This window comes from Pagrus major, chromosome 15, assembly GCF_040436345.1.
Source record: "Pagrus major chromosome 15, Pma_NU_1.0".
NCBI classification, from domain to species: Eukaryota; Metazoa; Chordata; class Actinopteri; order Spariformes; family Sparidae; genus Pagrus; species Pagrus major.
The window spans coordinates 11264356-11281410 of NC_133229.1; the positions used below are offsets into that span (position 1 = coordinate 11264356).

Here is a 17055-nt window from a genome sequence, read left to right on the forward strand (position 1 = left end):
ACTAGGCCTACAGAGATGTGTTCGACGCTTCAAGACTTATTTCTTCACTTTCTGTTGATAACTTTTGTCAATTTTTGAACGATTTGAAGTAAAATATTTACATATTGCGCCTTTAAATTTATATTTTGCTTCTTAAAAACAGGCAAAAAAGAGTCACATTAAAACAAATAAAAATTAAATAAAATTGAATATTCTTCAGGCAATTATCGATGAAACAATTTGATAAGTGTCGTGTGAAGTGTTCCAGTGACCAGCAGACAGCAGAGAGGGAGGCGCTGTGAGGAAAGAGAGGGGGAACATGAGGTGGATGCGGCTCATCGCCTGAGGAAGTTATTGGAAATGATGAAATGACATCACCACAGTGTTTTCGTGGCTTTGTTTGGTGCTCCTCCTGGCCACGCCTTCCTGCCGGCTCCATCATAAAGCAGCCGGGCCGTGTGTGTGTGCACCAGTTGAACTCTCGGTGTGGACAACAGGTGCACCACAGCCTCCCTCCACCCCGCTGCTGGATAATGCCCTCAGAGCGCCGCTCGTCGCTTTGCGCAGGGCTTCCTCGTCTACACTTTGGACACTTGCGCGTTTTTATATCCTGATCTCTTCCAGACACACACACACACACACACATAGAAAACAAAATGCCTTTTCCGCCGATCAGCCTCCATCAGCGGATCTCCTCTCCCGGCAGGGATCTATTCGGGAAAAAGAAAGCCAACGGAGTGCCTCCTCAGACCACTGAGCTCACCAGCAAATCCGGCAGAGAGAAAGGGGGGTCCGAGAAGGAGAAGCAGTCCATTTCTTGGGCATCCGCGAATTTACGGAATCTGGGGCGAAAACAGGAGAAGAGCAAAAGCCCAACTCAGAAGGCGGGCGGCGACCAGGAGACCCAGGGAAAATGCTCCTGGCTGTCGGTGCCCAAACCTCAGGACTCATCGGAGGGAGTCAGGCGCTCCAGCTCCATGGACTCCGCCAGACACCTCCAAGGCAAAGACGACGTGAAGAAGGAGATTCAGTTTACCCTCAGCCTCACCCCTGAAGCCATTCTTGTCATCCAAAAACGAAATCTCGAGAAGCAGATGATGGCGAAGCAGCAGAAGTGCTGCGCCTCCGCGGACTTTCGGCACAGGCGAGTCTTTCCATCCAAGAAGGCGCACGGAGGCTCCAAGGGCTGCGCGCCCGTCGCCAAGGTGGAGAGCGCCGAGCCGGACATCACCGCCATCGTTAAAATATCGCTTTTGAACGATCAGTACAAGTACGACGATGTGGAGTACGAAGAGGAGGACGGGGACGTGGATGAGACCGTCGTGAGGAAATGTAAAGAGTGGCTCAAAGGGGTCGAGAACGCGGCCGCTTTGGGAAAAGTCGACAAACTTTCTGCACTCCCGCACCTTAAAGGCTGCTGACACCTGACTCTTGACCTTTCACTTAATTCACAGACTGAGAACAGAGGCGATGGACTCATGAAAAGTGTGCACCGGTGTAGGCCTGCTGCCATGGCATCTTTGAATTTGAACCTTGTGAAGTAAAAATCCACTTGTCTAAAGGAATGTGAATGGAAGTATTGACTAAAATAGACACGAGAAATGAAAACTGGTGGTAAATTGGGATAATAGAAAATCTGACATTCACCCCTTCAACAAGAATCTGATTTTAATGCTTAAATGCAGCCTGTGGCTAATCCAAAAGTCCCTCTGATGGCTCACGGGGACGATGCTTTGCGAGTTAAATGCCTAACGAGTGTTTTGTTTGAACTGAATACCTTAATATCCTCGTCCTTTGCACATGGTTTTGTTTTCAGTGGACTGGCAGAGGGGTTTGCGTAAAGGGACGCGAAACGGTTCCTTTGTGCTGGAGAACAATACAACAACAGGGCTTCATGTGCGCCTGCTGCTGAAACCAAACTGGACTGTTTATGTTTCCTCTCATCAGAGGGTTATATCCTTTGTAGGGATCTATCAGTGATGTACAGTATTTAATATTTACTAAATATTTGTACTGTCAAATGTTTTTCTCAGCTGATGATTTTATGCCACTTGAAGTAAAAAAATGTTTTTGTTTTTTTAAATTATGCAAGTGTCACTGAGCCTTTTAAATCTTCCACAAGCTGATTTGTGTTGTGCCTCTTGAATAATTCTGTTACATGATGCTGATGTAGAATTTCTTCCCAGACGCTGTTTTAAAGGCTCTTTTGTTGCTACTGTAGCTACCTTGAGCCATTTGGGCATTAGTGATCTAAGCTTCTTAGATTTCCTGTTAAGCAGGGTTGACCAGTGTGCCGTAGGGCCCAGGTGCTCGATCCCCCCCTCAGGAAATTACCTCCAGTCTGCTTCACTTTGGTTTTATCAAACAACACAGTACATACATGCTACCAGAGATAGTTTCAGTGCCAAAATTTGGGAAATGTTTTCACCAAATGTGCCAGAGTTGTGTGATTTGCATCCAAAGCATTCCCAGTCTGAAGTGAGAGCTTAATCCTTACATTCCCATACTCATGTGGTCTCTACTGAGCCACAAAGAAGCATGTTTTTTATTATATAAGTGGGAATGAACCACTGGGAGAAAGAGCTGGCCAGGGAACAATTAAGGGCTGAGAAACAAACCAATATATGACTGTTTTCTGCAAAAAACTAACAAAACAAACATTATAATAAAGGAGAAATTAAGCCATAAAGATACTTTTGGCTTCTTTGTTGGTTCCCTTTAGTTGCTTTCCTTTTTATTATATCAATCGTTAAACCAGTCAAAGGGAAACTTTGAAGGAAACCGCAAACACATGCAAGCCTCAGACGCAAATTAAATCTTCGTGCAGGGTCACAAACACATTTAAAATGTGTGTATTTGTGTGTACAGTGTGACCTCCTAAAGGTTTAACTCTTTGCATTGTTCTCTGTAACTTGGTAACCAAAGTTTTACTCAGAGTGTGGTGGACGCAGAGAGGAGGGTAACGTTTAAGACATCACTGCCTGTTTGAAAAAGCTCCCACACGAACAAATGGTAAGATATTTTCTGAGAACTACTTCAGGTAACGTTTGATATTATTTGTTCACATCAAGAGTCTAGATAACTACTTTTTTCCGGTGATCTGTGCCTGTTTTCTCGAAAGGTTTCCTCATTTGCCATGAGATCTGAGTGCAAAGACCTTCATCAATCCATCACTCTGCCCTCGATTTCGGATGCACACTCATTACCTGTTGCTGTCCGAAAGGTATTTTAACCCCGAACCCCAGTCACCAGCACTGGGAGTTACATGTCTTTAAGTTTCGCTTTTATTCTGTTAAAGGGGCACTATGTAGTTTTGGAGAAGAAATTTTTATATTTACTATATTAATAAGGTGATGATACAAACTCAGAAATATTTATTTTCCATAACTGAATAAACAAGCTGTTCTCAGAGGAAAATAAGGCCCCCAGAACGCTGTTTGAAGCTAGAGAGGTGGCAGGGTCCGCCAAAAATAAACAAAGTAAAACAAAGCTGTGTTGTCCTTTAAGCTCAGTTTGTTTATTCAGTTGTGAAAACAAAGAGTTTGTTTATTTAGTTTGTTTAGGCATTAAAAAAAGATCTTTCTCTTCTCATTAAAATGTCTTCCCCAAAAATACATAGTGCACCTTTAAATTACATTTTATTGATAAACAGAGTACTTAGTCAAAATGTCCTAGTACAAGTTTGTATTGTGCTACAGGACATGACATTACAGATTTCTGAACAAACCAGCTGATAACATGAAGCATCTTGTCCTGAATGTTCCCATTCAGCATCACAGAGAGCTTTTATTGTGACATGTCGCAGCAGACTGAGATCACGGCTGAGCCAGTACAGTGTGTACCAAGACCCGTCCGGTTCTCCATGGCTCCTGTGATGATATGATCTGCTGGCTCCGTGACCCAAAGTTGTGTAACCCTCCCCTATTGTGTCATGTCAATTGTGGCCTTGTTTATGTGTCTCTCTCTGGTATTCATTGGTGTCTGATTGAGGCCCGAGGCTGAGCTATTCATGACAGTCCTGGGGGTGAGAACAGTGTTATTATGTCTGAAGCAGCTCAAATACTTTCAATTGGAAAAAAAGTGGAATTTAAAGAAGTGGGAGCTGGCAACAGTTGAGGCGGTCGGCTTGGTTACAAGTGGAAACACTTTCTCCAAACTGCCCGTCAAGGTCGGCTTCCACTCCGTGCTGTAGGTCTCTCTTTTCATCCTCTGCCACCAACTGTTCCTGCTCACAAGCATCTAATGTCTTTATTTAGCTATTTCTGTCTGCCACGTCTCAGATCGGCCAATCCCATCTGCCCCCTCTCTTTGTGGATTAAAAAAGAATCGGCCGCAGGCTTCTGCCCACCTCACTGCAGCATCATGATCTGATCGCTGTCTCGCAGAGTGACGTGTTACAGCAGGACAGCTGCATTATCCTCCACTGATCTATAGTGGCAGACTGTCCAGATGGACGCTGCCTTTCGCCCCGTCACTGACACTTTGCACACAGCAGAGAGAGCTCTGCCACGGCAATATTACTGTGGCAACGGAACTGATAAATCCTGCGTTTCCAGCAGCTTTTGTGAGAAAAGACAAAGCAGACACTTCCAGGACAGACTCGGCCCATAAACTTCAGTAATGTGGTCATTCAGTGGCGGCCTGTTAAGAACAAGGCATTTCCCAGGGACAGGGAACAGTCCTCAGTACAGTCCTCCCATTAAAGCTCGAGCATGTTTTATTCCTCATTTAAGGGTTATAAAAGGAAGCACTTAGCTCCATGTTTTTTATCATGGGTGGTTAATCTGCTTTGACATGCGTGCTGTCACTTTCTGGTGGCATGCTCCATATTTTGCATTCCTTTTCATGTTTATACTCTTAGAATCAGAATCAGGTTTATTTGCCAAGTAGGTCTCACACATACAATGAATGGCACAGTAAACAAAATAAGTAGGAAAATGTCAAGGAAGATAAAATACAAGTCCTGCAAGTGTAGAAGCATTCACCTCATGATGTAGTGGCTGAAATATGTCTCTAAAACGTCCTCCTGAGACATCTGTTGGATATCATTCCCCCTCAGGATTAAATAAGGACATGATATGCTTAGGCCAGATCATACTCTCACAAAATTGTTTTTTAGAGACACACCGAAGATCAGGAATTAAGGTGAGGGTTTTGTCGGAGAGGAGGTGGGCATATTCCTCCTGCGTATTGCAGGAACACAATGTCAGGCTGTTGTGTGGGAGGCTGCTCTTGGCAAACGAGAGGGATTACCAAAAAACGCATTCTTTTTTTAATCTTCAGGCAAGCTGACTGATTCACTCCCACAGCATCTAAATTGGGTTTTTGCTGTTGATAGGCAGGGGATGAAGTCAAAGCTGAGCCCCAGAGGAGGAGGAGGAGGAGGAGGAGGAGGAGGAAGGCAATTCAAGATGATGGTTCAGATCCGGACCAAGAGGCCAGGGCCCGGCATCAGGCTCACCTGGAGCAGGTTGATAAACACTTTACCAATGATATAAAAGCCTTCAAGAGATGTATTTCTGCTCCCAGTCAGTTGCAGAGATGGCACAACAATGGGAGAACAGTGTAGAAAGAAAAACCCACTGCTCTCTGATCAGTGATCAATACTTTCACCACTGATGCTTTCTGCCTCCACACTCAGGCAGTGCCTCCTTCAACCTCACTTCCCTTCAGCTGAAGCTGGTGTCCCTCATTTCCTTTATTTATCTGCCAGCGCCACCTAGAGGCCTACAGGAACTTTGCACCGTCTCCGAGATGCTCTGCATCACCGCTACACCGCCCTGCTCAGAGACAAGGTCCAGACTCAAAGATCAGTGTTACAGCAGAGAGATGAGGCAGCCAGAGCAAAGTCAGAGAGTGACAGTCAGCAGGTCAATCATTACATCTGAACAGTGAAAGATAAGAGATTCAGTTGAGTCATGAGTTTAAAACTTTCACTATCTCTCAAAAACAAATCAAATCAAATCACTCACAGTACAGAATATATTGTGAATTCTCTGCATTTGATTCTCGCAATTTTGGGTTGTATTGGCTGAATGCACTTATTGTGCGTCGCTCTGGATAAAAATATCAGGCAAAAAAAAAATGTTATGTCAAAATCTTCATTCACAGGTTTCAAATTCTTCTTTGTCTTAATATTATTAATTTATTAATGTAGTTGTTTTTCTATTTGTTGCGTGCTATTACTACACTCTACAACTAAGTTTATTAATTGGCAATAAATCAAAATACCAAAAACAATCTCACAGGGAAATAATTTAAGGTTTTAGAGGTTCCTCTGGGTCTGTAGCCCCTGAACATTGGATATGTAGTCGATCCCGTCCTGACTGTACGACCTGTTTTTCTCTCTGACACACACATCACACCACACCAGGGGTCAGCAGTTACATTCATCAGTGGACAAGCTGTTTTCAGCATCTTTCATTGTGGGGCAGTTTTACAGACACAGGGGAAACACGAGCCTGTATGTTTTCAATGTTTTGTTTCTCTTAAATGATTTAGGAATGAAATTGATTTATAAAATGATTTGTTTAGAGACGTTATCTCTTTTTTTCTGTTAGTGAGTGAGGGCTAACAGACTCACAGGCGCAGATGTTAGTACATTTGGTAACAAGCAACTCATACATGAAATGTATGTGCACACAGAATAAACAGTGGTTTATTCATCTTGCATTAGCACAGCTGTTTGTGTTTGTAAAAAATCAAGTCAGTTATTTACTGCACTAGACTTCATATCAGCACTTTGCTCTGTTCAGATGGCCTGGTGCAGTTGAGGTTTGCATAACTGCCTCCACGTGGGGGCAGTATTAGATGTAACATGGTTACACTTAACAGCCTTGTATTTACATTTGTATCTACAGTGGTAAAGGTTTAATGTAAGTAGTTTAAACTTGATGTAAGTTCAAACTTGAGCTTTCAGTAGTGGGCCGTGTATGTTGCTTGAGGCCCACAGGCCCGACACTTTGTCTGGTCTCAAATACACAACCCTGCAAATCAAAGCCTCCCTGTTCTAACTTCGACACCTTCACTTTCTCTTTCACTCCTCAGGTGACATGCATATCATTAAAACGATCAACAACTGCAGTTAACAACTTAATCCTTGGAGTCTTTTTGCCCTGCGCAGTGTAGGCAGTATATAGGTGAGCGCTGCTGATGAATGTGACCTCAGTAGCAACAACTGTATGAACCTGCTTCAGTCAAATGTGAACTTTCTGCACATTAAACAAATAATTTACAAGTAATGTTAATCTAAAAAAATTAAGTGTTTTTATTCAACCTATGGAAGTAAAGACAGGCTATAATAACTTGAATCTTAGACTAAAAACTGAATACTTCACTACTGAATTAATGTTGAAATGTGAAAAAAACCATCTATTAATTTACATGGTTTGAATTTAATGAGGTCATTTCAAGTTTTGTAATTTCACAAACTTGATTTTAAACTTAATTCAGATTTAGGTTTCCAGTCACTCGTCTGGACGTCTTTCTTGAATCATGTGACAAACAACACATAATCTGATAACACTGAGGTCTGACAGATGTTATTCAAATTTGACAGATTATCCTCAGTAGCACAGATGTTTAGGTTTAAATTTTTATAATTAACTTTAGTGTCATAATTTCACCAATCCCATTTGATCAGCCTGATCGTTAGACTTGAGTTTTTGGCAGACAGCTGAACATTGAGCTGAACCTCACTGTAAATCTCTCTGTAAAGTTAAGGAGAGCTGCAGATTCCAGTGATAATTCTCTGTAGGTTGACCCCTTTTCACATTGTCATTTGATACACTGGTAAAAATGTTGATTACTGCCACATTAAATAAAGCTTTGTGACATTGAACACATTTTTTTGGTCTAAACTATGCTTGAAGTGTTTTTTAATTGCACCAGTATAAAGTTGCCTCTGGAAATTTTTAAGATGGAAATTCAAACCACAAAAAGTCAGATTTTCAAAGTAAAACATGTCAGTGCTGTGAACCCAGTGGTTTTAGATATCAAGAACAAGTGTTTAGTAATAGTGACATTTCACAATTTAATTCTTCTAATTCTAAATAATTATTGCCTTTTTTTTGCTTTCTTACGTTCTTTCACTTTTTTTTCTTCCTGAGATTGTGAATAGTTGTACTTCCGCTGTCTGCGCTGGGGTTGACTTTGATTTTGACTGTCTCTGTTTGGACTGGGTGTGAAAAGAGCAATAAGCTTTAGAGAGTGCCCGCATAGAGGGGGTCTAACATGAGAGAGATCCTGTCTTATCTTCCCCTCCTGTAAAAGCGGGGCTTCTTCAGGAGGATGTAATTGTCCTCTCTAATGACTTGCACTTGGTGGGGGGACAAAGAGAGTGCAATAAAGGACTTTTTAGAGGCCCTCCAGTAGGAATCCTTTGCTTCAAATTGCTGAGCAAATGAAACTACCCGTTGTTTCCTCAGCTCAGATCGAGAGGCTCCGTCACAGACTTGAGGACATGAGGTGAGGCAGGACCAAAGCAGGGGAAGGCAAGGACACCTGCTGGGGCCTAATTGGTCCTTGCTGCAGTTAATGGCTTCCTGTGGCTGCGTGTTTACTTCTCATTTGTTCTGTGCGCTCTGTTTCCCAGCCCCTGAAACAAGCGAGGCTCACTTTAAATCTCTATTCCCACAACTCTCTGTCTCTGTCCTTCTCTGCCTGTCTGTCTGCCGCCTTCTCTTTTCTTCTTTTCTCAGAAACAAAAGAAGTTGGCCGTCTCGAAGTTGCAGCACGATGACTCATACCTGAAGTCCATCCCTAAAACCAGCTATTACCTGGTAGGTTTTGTCCCAGCGCCAAAAAAGGTGAAAAACACACCTGACTAATGAATTCTCTCATTGATTTATGTCTCATGCATCACTATGATGTCCAAGTGTCCTGTCACTTTATCTCTCTCTGAGATCTTTGACCTCCAGAAGCAGTTAGCTCGGTGCGGACATCTGAACTCCCACCACGACTTAGAGGACTTCTATAGGTGCATCAAATATGGCCGTCATCCATCACAGCTGCATCAAAGTCTGGAGGCTGTCAGGAAGAAGAGTTGAGTTACAGCTCTGACAAAGTTACAGGTTTTGCCCTTGATATATTATGGAAAAAAGTAGATGTGATTTTGTATGTATGTTGTTAATGTTAACAGTGCTGGGAAGCAGATCTGCATCTGATTTGATGACGTCAGAAAAACATCCCTGTGCTGCTGAAGACGGAGGACACCAGGACCACATTTCCAGCTCCAGGTGGACACCTACACTGTAATAAATCTGAGTTTGTTTTAGATTAGTACGAACCACTCTCACTCACGTCTCTTTGTTCTGGATGCTTGACCGGTGCTAGAAGTTACCTGCAGCTTGTTCTCACTCATCTTTCTCTTGAAATCACAAACGAGTTGAAAAACAGACCCTCTGATTCTTTAATTCTCCCTTTACAGCGTCTTGTTCATCTGACTGGCACCACGATGCTCGGCAAATAAAGACTTAAAGTATATTCTGTCTTTCTGACGACCTCTACTGTATGTCTGTGTCTGTCAAAGTGTCAAAGATACAGCTGGTGTTGGTTGTGGGCCGGCAGAGAGATGCTGCTCAGCTGCAGAGGCCTCTGGTCTAAACGTGTGAGCGCTCTGGATCTCTGTTTGCGCTGCCTTTAAGAACAAACACCGACTCCACTGGAGGCTTGTTTAGCATGGACCCTCCTGGAGGAGAGAGCTGATTACTCACGTACAAGTGAGATGACCAAACACAATCCGACCCCGCTGTTGTGGAAACTCACCTCCTCGGACGGCCGCTCATACTCTGACAAACATCAGCCGGGGGAAAATGTCGTAATTATGCCCGCTACAAAAGAGATATAGCAATTGAGCCTGTGGTGTCACTTCATGCCGGCACTGCGAGCAGATGTTGAGCTGTTTGGAGAGTTTCTGCTCATTTAAAGTTTTATGGGCTTTAAGGCAAACAGGCAAACCAAAGAGTGGCAGAGATAATCACTTAGCACTACATATGCTTTAGTGTTCGGAAACTTAATTCAGGATTTCTCTTACACTTCAGCTCACACTTTGTTTTTCAGTTTATAGTGTGCCCCTTTAAGTTTCAAATACAAATTTCACAAATTATACAAGACCACTGTTTATCTGAAACACTAAAAGAAGTTATTTTCAAGGTATGTTGCTCGATCCTTTATGATGCTTTGCAGCTGCTCATATCACCCTCTGTGTGCTTTGTCCTCACATGTTGTGAATGTATAACAGAACAGTGTCGGCCGCCGTCAGCCTTGTTGTTAATTAGGACTGAACGCTGTTTAGAGGGAGCATGTATGATGTTAGTACGAGGCTGCCACCATGAAACAGCACATAGGCTTGGGGACATTAGGAGCTTGGTAAGAAGGCGAGTGAAGGCTTGTGCTGACAAGTCCTCCGTCAGTGTGAAATCTCACCGCTCCACAGACAAACATGGCGAGACAGCGGCCCTCCCTCCTGCGCCCCAACCTCGGCGGTGCCATAGGCACATTCCCCGCATCCATACGAAATACCCAAAATAAAAGCAATTAGAGCTGGGGCCAAGATATAGAGTCGGCTAAGTACTTGCTTATGTTTTCAAGTAATGAGCCAATTCATCCAATCTGTCCTGCTTTGTGGCTATTTATATGTTTATTATTAGCTGCTGTGATTTATTGGACGGTTGAGGCAGTAATTTGCTATCTTTGTGGCCATCTGGTCATGGTCTCCTCAACATGTTGAATTTAACAAGTATGTATTACAGGTCGGCAAAATTAGATTGACCAGAACATAACATGTCTATTACTATAAGTTGATTTCAATGAGTGGAAAGTGTACATGGCAGGGCTGGTCTAGTCCTGCTGGGCAAGATCTTAAATGAGTTATCAGAGTTTTTTATATTCAAGCTTCTACAGTGTCACCTGTCAACATGTCAGCAGTAATGTTGTAAATAATGAGTGCAGAGCTCCACATCCTTGTTCCTCCACCTGCATCCTGTGCAGCTCGTGGGGTTTGTATAGGTCTGTTACCTGCTGCACTGTCCTGTGAGTAAACGCTGCCTTGCTCAGGAGTCCTCCCCGGGGCCAGTTTGCACCCAGCAGACAAAGTGTGTTGTCACCCGAGTGCGCAGTGTTATTGGGTGTGAGCTGCACCACACTAGGGCTACTCTTGAGAAGTAGCACACCATTAGGAATATATTAACAACCCGACATTTTGTGTGCAGGTCACACATCACAGCAGCAAGAAAAGTTGACCGGACGATGAAGATGTTTTTACACATTTGTGAAGAGTTGACACAGTTTTGTTCCGTCATATTCCATTATGTTAAGTAACATATCCTGTGAATGACCTTTTGTCCTCTCAGCTGTAAAACTGACTTTTTTAATTGTGTGTGTAGGATATTGGACGGAGGGTCTGGTTTGGAGGAGAGTTCGGCAGAGCTGATCTTTGGTGGCAGCCAGGACAAGGATGACTTTGAGCGAATGTTTCCCAAGGTTAGTGTCAAAACCACAGGGGCAGTGATTCCACTTAACAAGGGCAGTGAGAGGCAAACACACCTGGAGCCTCCTCAGACCAGCCTGCATAAACCCAACTGGTAGAATACACTCAGCAATAAGATGTACGACTGATACACCGAGGTATTTTCCATTATGGCCCAAAGCATACCCTACTTTATTGTCTATTTTACTCTACGTGGGGCCACAATATACCAAACCAACATCATGCTGTCATGAAGAAGACCTGAAACTATAGCAATTGAGACCTCATTAAGAAACTATTTACTACGGTAGTAAATCGAGTGAGAAGTAGGGTCTTTTTCTCATAAGCTTACATACAATCTGACTTTCTTTTTTACAACCAGTGGAGTCACCCCCTGTTGGCCATTAGAAAAAAATCTGGTTTAAGGCACTTCTGCATTGGCTGCACTTGTTGGACCCAGAAGCTCAGTTCACTACAGTCTATAGTATGAAGCTACCACCAGCAGCCGATTAGCTTAGTTTAGCATAAAATGACAAATTGTGGTTTTACACTTTGGTACACTACGAGATATAACATGCTAATTTGTGCATTATAGAGGTGCTGGTAGGCTAGCTTTCCCTCTCTGTTTCCAGGCTAAATGCTAAGCTAAGCTAACTTTCTGCTGGGTTTAGCTCCATATTTGATGCACAGACATGTGTGTCGATCTACTTATCTGCAACAAATCAGAGTCTAGTTGTAGCTTGTGTCAAGGAAAAGGCTCACCATGCTTATAGTCCACAGAAGAAAAAGCATATTAAATGGTGATAAAGGGATAGAGAGCATTATTTCAAATCTTTACAGTGATATCAGAGGTCAGAGGAGAAGCTGGTGAAGTGAGAGCACTGGAGTTGAGGTTATGCTCAGGTGCTGAGGTGAGCATATACGGACAAGCACGCAGGACTCATTCTTCTCTCACCTCTGTGTCGAAATGGGCCTGAGCAAACAGAGGACGAGCCCGGCTGGAGGGAGAGCTGGGGAAGGCAAACAGTGGTCAGACAAGGCTGCTGGAAGCTAGCAGGCATGCAGGAGCATTACTCACCGCAGCTCCATACTGACATCTCAGATCCTCCACTGCCGGAGAGGCCTGTCACCCCTATTGACATCCGGGGTGTCAGTGTAGTTGAGTGTTTGTGAGGCACCGACAGTACTTATGTGTTGGAACTGTGGTGAAGTCAGGAGACGACCACCAGACTTGTAATATCATTCCAATAAGTGAAGTAGTTTTCTACATCTAGTTTGGATGTCCTGAGGCCGGCTGCCTCTTCACTTAAACAAATTAAAGGATAAACTGAAGGATAAAAGTGTTGTAAAGGTTTTGATTACTGCTACTTCTACTCTATTTTATTGTTTACCTCACAATTATATGTACATGGAGTGATAGCATTTCATCAATCTATAATACCTTCCTTTTGACCCTTATAAAATATATAGGCTACTCAGATTGTAAAATTGTTGTGGCCCAGTTTTGGTCCACACCTGACGATGCAGGCGATACCATGGCCACATATCAGACAAGACCAAACCGAATAAACCAGAACTGACTTGGACCATCAGAAAATCAGCAGACAGAGACTTCAAACTTGTTTGTTGTAGGCATTAAAGCCCCATGAACATCACACAGTATATTCACCTATCATAGCCAAAGGTACTTTGTCGTTATGACACAAAGTATGTCATTTTTTTTCCAAGAAGGGTCACTTGATATAAACAAAAGACGAAGTTTGATAGCAGTAGTGTGGGTTCGTGGAAGTTGTTGTCTTCACTTGTCAAATAACCAACAATGTTTTATCTAAATGACATGAAGTCATGTTTGCCGGCCTCCTTCCTCATTCTTTAATGTATCATCTGATGTTTTCCTGGAAGTTACAGTGACAGGTGACCAAATGAAAGGCGCTGTTATTATGAATAAAATTAGGACTTCTCTGGGTTTGATCATTGTTGGAAACGTTTGGGACAAAGTAAGAGCAACTGAACAAAATATATAACAATTGGTCGATTCCAGACACTTTAATGCAGAAATGTTACATGTATCTTTAAATTTTAGTTGAGACATTTCAAATCAATCTACACTCATGAGCTACATTATCATGCAACAATGGAGGCGAAGTGAATACAGACTTGAATGTGCTCTCTGAAGTTTATTTGAGTTGCACCTGCATGAGGATCGGGAGAATGAGCCGGGGGATCTACAGTATACAGCACCATATAGATCAATAACATTAATTCACAGAGCTGCAGCCCCACATCAGGAAGTGGGCAAGTGTGACCGTTAGCACTGAGTGGGGTGTTGGAGGAGGAGAGAGAGGCGCCAAATGGGACACTGGGACTGTGGGAAATGACACTGGCTGTGACGCCTCCGAATTTTACTCCACGGATAGCTCCGCTCGTATACAAGGGGCGTCTCTTTAAATTACAAAATGATTAATGAACGAGGAAATGATGGATGAATGTAATATGTGCCACCCACAGATGAAAGCTCCCACATTTGCAACCCTACAGCCCAATTTTATGAGGAACTTCCGGAGCAAGATGCCTGATTTGGTAGGTCGGCCATTTAGGTTGCCTCTTTCAGTTACAGAAGCCCGACAACTAAGGAAAGTGCTCATGTTTACTTCTTTTCCTCAAACCAGATTATCCCTGAGATTCCTGAGAAGAGCAGGAAAGCAGAGATTTACTTGAGACGGCTGAGACAAATGCATGATCTTTGTTTAGCCAACATGGCTTTCACCCAAAGGTGAGTAAGCAAGCAGAAACATAAAGGAAATGATGGAGCAACACAGATAACTTCACCTTCCTATAAGTTTAGTTTTGTTTCTAGTACCAGTGAAGGAGACAGGAGATCAGAAGCGTATTGAAGGAGTCTTTCAACTGCTCTTTAAAGTGAGTGAGGTTTGTTTTTCTCTGCTTGCTGTGAACTCTGGTCCAGACTGCTGGACAGGGAGACAGACTCACCGCGCTGGCAGGAGGAGCGAGGCGACCACGATATGGTTAGTAACACAGACCAGCCACAACACAACACAACACCACGTAGCTAGATGGAAGCTAACACGTAGCTGTCACAAACTATCCACCTTCAACATTTGTTTTTTTACCTTGGAGGCCACCATGGCAACAGGTCACACCGAACAAAATCACCAGTAGTTATTTGTGAATATGACGCTGCTGCGTGACATGTTTGGATGTCAATCACTCTATATTTTTCATTAATTAACAGTGAGAGGTTTTCTCCGTTGTTGTTCTTCCAGTTTCCAGTCATTGACGCCAAACAAGAGAAGACGCGCCAAACCAACAAGCAACCTCTCTGCTCTCCGAAACAGCTAAGAAGTGTCCAGAAAGATGAACTTTCATGTCCCAAACAGCTGAGCAGACAGACCTCAACCAGGTGCATGAAAATAAACATGCATACCTTAACTTTTTAAAATCAATTTGCTAGAGACAAAGGACTGATTGTCACTTGGTATTCTGCATGTGTGGGTGTTTTCTTGGCAGCCACAGAAGTTTCGAGACTCCGGTTTGGGACGCAGCAGTGTGCTGCCGTAGAACACCTGATCCATTATCGATTGAAGATGTGTGTCAACAAAAGCACGTAGAGGTAAAATTATTAATATAAAAAATGTATGGCTTCAATTAAAGGTGCAATAGGTAAGAATGTTTAAAACATAAAAAAATCAACAAGAATTCAGAATATCAGAATAAGAATCAATCTGTGTTGCAGAGGTATCTAATGAAGTTAGCATGCTAATCAGCTAGCCCCTGCCAAGGCTCCTGTGCTAGCAGTGTAAACAGGACCAACACACCCCTGGTGCCCTGAGCTCCCAGTCAGGATCGCTAACTGCACAGCTAACTAAGCTAACTAGCTAACAGCAGCTACAGTTTGCGGTTTCTCTGGTGATTTTCTGTGCCCCTATTTGTCTGGAGTATGAATTCGCCAGGTTGCCAATACTAACTTATTGCACCTTTAAAGCAATAGTTTTGGGAAACACGCACATTTGCTGAGAGTTAGTGGAGAAAATCAATTCTTCTTTATGTCTCATGTCTCATTATGTTTATGTTAATGTCAAGCTAGCTCCAACAGTTGGTTAGCGTAGTTTGGTACAAAAACTAGAACCAGAAACCTGACTGGATCTTATGCTTGTATAGATTAAACAAACAAGATGTAACGTGTAAAATTAATTAATTTAGTTACCTTTGGACTGTTTCCCATGTTTTCAGTGTTCACTCTAAGCTAAGCTAGCTGGCTGCTGGTTCTTATCTAATCCTCAGGTAGTAAGTGAATTAATGTAGCCTCCTTTCCTTAAGAGTTGGAACAAACAGGTCTACTTTACTTTATATGTAAGGTTTTGTGTAGAATATATTGTTTTTTCTCTTACAATTTAGGCTACTTGAGAAGGGATTAGGGTTTAAGAGTTTAAGATTACATTGTTATTTAAAGATAACATTTTCTGTTCCCTTTTTAGATAATTGACCGTGAGGTTAAACTATGGAGAAACTACATAGAAGACACTGATCACTGAAGGTATCAACAGCATAGAATCTCTTTACGGGGACTATGTGCACTTATTATTGTGTCAGTAACCTGTAATGTTCAGTTTATTGATTCATTAATGTCTCTCACCTGTGAAAGATACTCTAAATCTTTCTATATTAAAACCATGTGTTTTCTACAACTCACTACGTAATAAAATAGTATTTTTAGTCATTATTAAAGGGGCAATATGTAAGAATTGATCACCTGTCAAACTCCAAATAAATAGAGGAACATATAACTAGAGTAACTTAACTGCTTACTGCTACTGATTCGTTAGCTAGTTAGCTCAGTTAGCTGTGGAGCTACCGATCCTATTAGCTAACTGACTCTGCCCGGTTGGGAGCTCACAGCACTGGCAGTGTATTGGATGTTACAGCACAGGGGTTTTGGTCTGCCAGGAGAAGGTGGTTTTACAGTCCTGGGGTGGGAAGGACCCAGTGGGGTTGAAGTCCAGAACCGGAGCCAGGCAAGAGGGCAATGGAACCAGGCTCGGTAGCCAGCAGCACAGGTGTACATGTTTTTTTGCTTTTTCTTGACACCATGTGAGTTTATTTTTATTGTTTAAAAAGCCCAGATAGAGAGAGAGGGAGGTACAAGCTAGTTGGTTAGCATTAGCTTCTAACTTCAGTGGATTTCTCTGCAACAGAATACATGAATGTCTTTGACGCTACATCAAAACTGTTATTTCTTCACATTTTGTTGATAATTTTAGTTCATTTGTGAATGTCTTACACTAAAATCCTCACATATTGCCTCTTTAGATTATTTTAAAATGCCTTTTCTTGATTTTAGTAACAGTAGAATGACATGTGTAGGATATCTGACATATGATAACCTTAAACCTGATATGTGACGATAATGAAGATTTACAGCCACCAGTTCGATCTTTTAAGTGAGACTTTAATAGCTGTCAATGCTCAATAAATGAATTAACAATGTGATTGTTGTGCTTGAGTATATTTTTTCATGCCTGTTTGTTGTCATTAATTAATTAATTGATTATATCAGAAGAAGTTCTTCTTTCATCCACAAACTGGCACAG

General features: G+C 42.4%; 1 protein-coding gene across 1 annotated transcript; it reads left to right on the forward strand.

The window, feature by feature from the left end:
• The first annotated feature begins 492 nt into the window (after positions 1-492).
• On the forward strand, positions 493-2105 carry prr18 (proline rich 18). Its single transcript, XM_073482219.1, has one exon. It carries the CDS (start codon positions 636-638, stop codon positions 1398-1400), a length of 765 nt encoding a protein of 254 aa, XP_073338320.1. The 5' UTR covers positions 493-635; the 3' UTR covers positions 1401-2105.
• Positions 2106-17055: the final 14950 nt, after the last annotated feature.

Coding starts and splice junctions, on each gene's coding strand:
- prr18 (XM_073482219.1), top strand. CDS start 636: ATGCCTTTTCCGCCGATCAGCCTCCATCAGCGGATCTCCTCTCCCGGC.